General features: G+C 34.1%; 1 protein-coding gene across 2 annotated transcripts; it reads left to right on the top strand.

The window, feature by feature from the left end:
- Positions 1–301: 301 nt before the first annotated feature.
- Positions 302–3296, top strand: LOC145128447 (5'-AMP-activated protein kinase-like protein). Of its 2 annotated transcripts, XM_079063237.1 has the most exons (7): positions 302–1081; positions 1456–1625; positions 1721–1911; positions 2015–2160; positions 2385–2532; positions 2619–2687; positions 3018–3296. In XM_079063237.1, exons 1-7 carry the CDS (start codon positions 564–566, stop codon positions 3111–3113), a joined length of 1338 nt encoding a protein of 445 aa, XP_078919363.1. In that variant the 5' UTR covers positions 302–563; the 3' UTR covers positions 3114–3296. The 2 variants fall into 2 exon arrangements, with proteins under 2 accessions (XP_078919363.1, XP_078919364.1); XM_079063238.1 differs by lacking the exons at positions 2619–2687; positions 3018–3296 and having other exon boundaries at positions 2257–2532.
- Positions 3297–6951: the final 3655 nt, after the last annotated feature.

Here is a 6951-nt window from a genome sequence, read left to right on the forward strand (position 1 = left end):
ACTTTTAAGTACATGAAAATATATATTTATAATTTTAAAAATGTATTTAGGTATATAAAATATAATTTTACGATCACTATAAATGAAATTAGGAAAAAAAAAAAAAAGCATAACAATATTATAAGCTTAAAAGTTTTTAAAAAAATCTATTTAATAATAAATTGATATTACAATGACAAAACTTAAAATAAGTTTCAAAATATCGATTTTAATAATAAAATAAAACAATATTTTTTTAAAAAAAATTATGGTTTTCATGTCGATATCCTTTTTCATTTTTCAATCACTTTTTCAAAAATTGGCAGCTGAGACGTTTACTCCACGGTGTCTTGAACGAGGCAAGTGGAGCCTTCTATCATCCATTAAATTTGTACTTGACTCATCTCGTTTTAGCATTGTTCGTTGCTTCACAGACCCACCCTCCTTTCTTCACTCTTTTCGAGCCCTTCGGCGTTCTCTTCTCCATCTCTTCTGACACCATAATCTTTACGCCACTGTAGATGCGGAATCTTGCTCCAGGTTTTCACCAACGCAAACCATCTGTTCGATGAAATGCCTGAACGATGATGTTGTTTATCGCCTCCACAACTCCGTATCATTTGATTTCCCCTGTCGTCCCCATTCTTGGGTTGGGAACTAAGTTCAAGATTAGTCCACGCGTTTCGTTCATTTTGGTGAAAAAGGACCGAGTTTTCGGGTATAAAAAGTTTAAAGAAACTATAACAAGAAGTGGGTTCTCGTGTGAAGGGTATTCGGTTAATGAAGCAGAATTGGCTTTGGAGAGAGAGATTTTGATGTTCATGAAGAATTCGAGTAACCCAAATGAGTTTCCGACTAAGAAACAACTATTGGATGCTGGGAGAAGTGATTTAGTGGATGCGATTTCTAAAACAGGTGGGTGGCTGGCATTGGGTTGGGATTATTCAGATGATGAAAATGATTTCGAGAGCAATTATTTCGATGATAATAGGGAGTTACAAACAAGGGTTGAGACTCTTCAACAAATACAAGATGTATATGACAATTCTTCGGGTTTTCAGAGTTCATCTCATCAATATGCTTCACCCTCTGGTAGATCACTGTAAGATTTTTGTTATTAATATGTCTATAATCTTTAATACAAGTTCTTGATTTAGGGTTCTTTAAATGAAAAAACACGCGATAGTATATAGAAAAGTAAATGTTCAAATTTTGAAATGTAAGATTCACCTGAAAAGCTTGCCTAGTACATTCAGCCTTATTACAAGTAATAGAAATTGAATGCCATTTCGAAAGACGGGTGAAAATTCTTTCTGATTCTTGAATAAAGAATGAAAATTGGTTTACCCCATTCAACAAAATCAAGAATGGTGTAAATGCTTCTACTTAAAAAAGAGAAATCGATACCCATTGAAGGAAATTGAGTTCAGTGACATAGAATACTCCATGTTGACTCAATATAATTCTTCTGATCAGTGAAATGGAAGCAGATGAAGATACAGGGGTGGAAGGCATTTTGAGTAGATTGAAGAAACATAGAAGTTTATCATTTGATGTTCATATGGAGAAAAGCATAAACGATACATATTCTTCTAGCAAAGACAATGGCAATATCTCTCCAAGAAAGCACTTCTCAGACTTTCAAGGTATTTCCTTTATAAACTTTCTACCCTTAAAGATTTTATATCTGTCTTTCTTCACCCATATTATTTATCAATATCAACCCTTTGTTCATATGCAGCTGCAGAGATTGATTATGGAAAAGATTACACAAAAGAAAAAACACCCAACATCCAACCTGATTTACAACTTGAAGATAGAAATAAGAAAGCAAGCCCAGATCATATAAGATCTAGACTCAAGCAAATGCAACTTGAGCTTTCCTCTGCCCTTCATTCATTGAAGTCAAAAAGTCAGACACTTACCCCAAAGGTACTTTATAGATTATCAATCATAACTCTTACATTTTACCTAATATGTTGTATGCATGACTTATAAAATTATGACCAATTTTCTTCATGAAAATGTTCATCAGGTTTATGAAAACAGTTCCAGTGAGTTGCAGCAGCTTTCTGATGCATGGGAATTCCAAGAAACTGAGCTTATGAAAGCTGAAGATAAGTTGAGATCAATACGAGCTAAACTAGCTGTGTTTGAAGGAAAGATAGCACTCTCAGTAATGTATGCATTCTCTTTTTCCATCAAGACCCTATCTGTCTACTGTCTACTGAGGAACAAAAGTTACAATTTTGTGTCCTACCTAAAAATGTGTGACAGGGACTTGCTTTCAAAGTCTCGTTTGTGCAAAAGACTTTATTGGCCTCATCCTCATCATCAAAATGACAAAAATAGCCCTGAAAAGTACGTGTAGTGTAAAATGCAAGATGTTTATAGTTTGTTTTCAGTGATACACAGAAGTTAGTGGAGGAGAAGCAAAGAAGAATCAACAGTGCCCGTAAAACTTTGCAGCTTCTTCGCACCACTTCTATATTCTGGACTCATTCGGCTTCAGAAGTTCTGTTGGTTGGATCATTTGATGGTTGGACCTCTCAGGTTCTTCTTTTAAAAATCTCTAAACTATGATATATTAATTATATTTTTTAGATTTTAAAAAGTTTATATTCTGAATTCTTATGCAGATAAAGATGGAGAAAACAGTAACAGGCATTTTCTCCACTTCCCTGAAGTTGTATCCTGGAAAATACGAGGTAAATAATCTTTGATTGATAGACAGGACAGAAAAGGACAGGTTGTACTGCTGACTGCTTTTGGCATGTTATGGACTGAGACTCAGACTGATGTCACTAAAGACAAAAGTTGCAAATATTTTGTGGACATGATGGGCTTACTCTTTTGATTCTTTGAATGTGAAAAAAGACGTAACTGCCCTCCCTAGTCCTCAATATTGTCGATAGATATAGACCTAGAAAAGGAAGAGTTTGGTTTCTTTTCTAATAGGAATTCAGACAAAAGAAGATAACAAACAGACTATCTTTCTTTCTGTTATTTAGCTAAATGTTGCTTTTTTTGTTGTGTAGATAAAATTTATTGTTGATGGGATTTGGAGAGTTGATCCGATGCTCCCAATAGTTCACAATAATGGGTATGAAAACAACATGCTTATTGTCCATTAACGATCTTCATAGCTTCTTTATCTACAAAATCTTGGTGACAATTAGAAGATTGTGTACAGTTTTTTACTTTTTTAACCCACATTCATATACTCTTGATTCTTTTATAAGATTAGTTTTGTCAATCTACAAAAAATGATTCATTTGTAACAATTTATTATTTCTGTTTATGATGTTTTTGAGTCACATGTCATGTCACATGTGTGGTTGGTTCTCCATCATATTATGTCCATGTTTTTGGTGTAGGTCTGGTTTCGCTTGACCAATCAATGTTTTTTGTTCATGTCTTGAATTGTATTAATAATAATTGAGGCATTAAGGTAGTAATTGGACATTGGTAGTACTGAATCAGAGATGGAATGGAATGGAATTAAGCCCAAAAAGTTGACAATTGTTTACAATTAAGTCTCAAAAGTCGGCAATTCCTTGCAATTAATTCCAAAAAACCCGGCAGTTGTTTACAAGTTTGGATTTTTTTTACACCAGTGATGCCAATGGAGCAGGAGAATATTGGTGACTCAATCTCCATCCTTATCCTTATCTCCAAATCTTCATTCTAATCATCATATTCATCCCCATCTTCATCGCAAAATATAAATGAATCTTCATCCCCAATGAGTATCGGGAATCTCCAACGGGGAATCATGAATGTCTTTTTCTGGTTTTATATGAAAACTTTTATGTAAAAAAAACTCTAAATTTCAATTTTACAAACATAAATTTAAATATTTTATAAAATATAAAAATATTCATAGATTGCATAAAAACTATATACAATTTTTCTATCAAATTTAAATACATACATAGAGAATCAAGTAGCAAAAAAATCATATAGTTGAGGTAACAATAGATAAACCAAGAATAAACAAAATTATATATGATGTTAGATTAGATAAATAAAAAAGAAAAAATATAATTTCAATAAAATAATTATTAATGAGTTGGATTACTTTTATCAAATTTTAGGTATTGTAAATTTTACTATAAGTATATGTTTTGTATTATTTTTTTATATTAATATCTATCGGGTTTAGGTCAATGGTCGAAGACTAGAGGAATTTCCATCCTAATCCCCTTTCCTGTTTTTTATTTGGAGATTCTCCATCCCCGATCAACTTGGGGATTCCCAATCAACATGGATGCGGGTTTCGAGTTCCCCATCGAGTATGGGTTTCTTTTCCATCCCTAGTAACCAATCACCAACTGAGTACTAGTGTTTTTTTAAGACTGACAAATATGTATCATAGAGAACCAACCAACATGTTACCGACCGAGCCAATTAAATTGGTAGCCAACATTTTTGGTAGCTAATAAGTTTGGCCGGTATTACAATGCCAATTAAGTAAACTTGGTACGGTAATGGTACAAAATTTTGAATACCACGGTTGCACCGTATCAACCAATTCATATATATATATATATATATATATATATATATATATATATATATATATATATATATATATATATATATATATATATATATATATATATATATATAGAGAGAGAGAGAGAGCTAGGTTCAAATGTGGATTGACATCTATTGTGTGGACGTGTGGATAATGCTATTCTGTGAGAATTACAAAGAAAATATGTTGTTTGATAATATAAATACGCTTAATCTTATATAATTATTTTAATTATTAAGCATTTTCACTAATTAAATCGTCTATAAGGTTATTATACACTTTTTTTAATTATTCTCATTCTGTCAGAATGTTATCATGATGTTTATTGAGTCGTATTCTGTAAGAATTTAAATAAATAAAAAACGATGAATGAGAACAAAAATGAATTAGAATTGGTGAGAATCCATTAAAATAACAATAGTTCTGTGAGATTGAACGTATTCACATTAGTAAACAATATATTCTCTTAGTAATTTTCATAAAATAGCATTATCCACACGTCCACACAATAGTTGTCCATCCACATTATAGCCTAGCCATATATATATATATATATATATATATATATATATATATATATATATATATATATATATATATATATATATATATATATAAGGCTAGGTTATAATGTGGAGGGACAACTATTGTGCGGACGTGTGGTGTAACATCTCGAAAAGAGGTATAGCTCTTTGACCTTAATCTTTTATGTATTTGTCAAGACTAGTCCTTATTGAGAAAATATGGCAATTGAGTACGCGGGGCGTACGCATGTGTACGTGCAGCGTACTCATGCACTTTGCTTGATCGCGGAGGTCACCTAGTACACTGGGCGTACTAGGCTCAGAGTAAAACCCTAATGCCCTTTTTTGCCCCTATTTAAGGAAAATGATGGCCTCATTTCCAGCCACCATTTCCAGCCTCCAGCCTCCAACCTCCCTCAAACCCTAATTTCGTATTCCTAGCTTGTGTGAGTGTTTGTGGCTCATTTGAGTGTTCTTGTGAAGCTTGTGGTGAAGAAGGAGCCTTGAATGAAGGATAGCTTGTGCATCTAGCTCTTGGATCTGAGTTCTACTCTTATTGGTGCATCTTCCAGAGATATCAAGTTCAAAACTTGCTCATTGTTATGTTAGTTCATGTTTTGGGTCCATTTTTCGGGTTTTATGTCCCAAGTTTGGAGCTTTGTGAGTTTGGTGAACTCCAGAGCATATCTCCTGTCCTTTTAAGTGTATTTGGTTGTCTAGATTCATAAAAATGGGAACTTGATCGTCTAAACCTCTCTATGTATGAGTTATGTGGACTTTTGTGTTGGGAAGGTTAGAGTTTGTGGGTTTGGGACTTGTTCAGTCAAGCTAAGGCTCAAAGTCCACGACTTTATGAAGTAATAGGCCTTAGTCAGCTCAGATCTGTAGTTGTAGCATTTGTCTTAACGGATTAAGACCAAGTGAAGTGAGGAGTGGAAGTCCGAGGAGTACGTCGTGCGTACTCCCAGCTACATGCAACGTAGTGCTGAGACCCCCCGATGCATTCATGGTTGGTTGTACGCCCAACGTATAGGGTTGTACACCCAGAGTACTCACTAGGTGTTGACTTTCGATTGACTTTTGAGCTTTTGGTCAATTTGTGGACTTTTGGCCAAGGAGGGGCAAATTGGTCTTTTCACCCTCCTGAGATTTTGTAGAGAGACTCGGTCTAGCATTTTGAGATTATTAATAGTATTTATTAATTAGAGATGAATGTGACATAATTAGGCGGAGTCTAGACCGGCAGTTCGGGTGCGAGATTGATTGCTTTCCAGCGAGAGGTGAGTCATCTCACTATACTTACCTATGTGGTAACTTTTGTGTGACTGGAGGGTTTTATTCATGTTATGGACCGGAGGGTCTTAATTGTATTACTGACCGAAGGGTCTTATCTGTTTGTGTGTTATTATGCACTCTGTCTCTGTGACTTATTCTGTTATATTATTCTATGTATCTATTGAGACATGACCGGAGGGTCCATACCCAGACATGAGACCGGAGGGTCATCACTGAGACACATGACCAGAGGGTCCTTATTGGGGTTTAGCCATGAGAGGCTAATTATTTGTGTATATGGTATTTTAGGGAACTCACTAAGCTTTGTGCTTACAGTGTTGATTAAATATGTTTTAGGTACATCATAGGATCGCGGTAAGGCACCGACATGATTTTACACACCAGCTTGATGATTAGATTTATGTGGATTCTGGGATACTTGACTTTGTTTCATGATATTTTGTATTTGACTATTACATTTTGGCATGGGTTGATGCTATGAACTATGTTTTGAGAAATTTAAAAATGAAATTTTTGGTTGAAAATTTGAGTTGTTACATGTGGACAATGTTATTTTATAAAAAATACTAAGAGAATAGGTTGTTTAGTAATGTGAATACATTCATCCTCACA

Source organism: Lactuca virosa, chromosome 8 (genome assembly GCF_052849685.1).
Source record: "Lactuca virosa cultivar CGN04683 chromosome 8, Lactuca_virosa_CGN04683_v6, whole genome shotgun sequence".
NCBI lineage: Eukaryota > Viridiplantae > Streptophyta > Magnoliopsida > Asterales > Asteraceae > Lactuca > Lactuca virosa.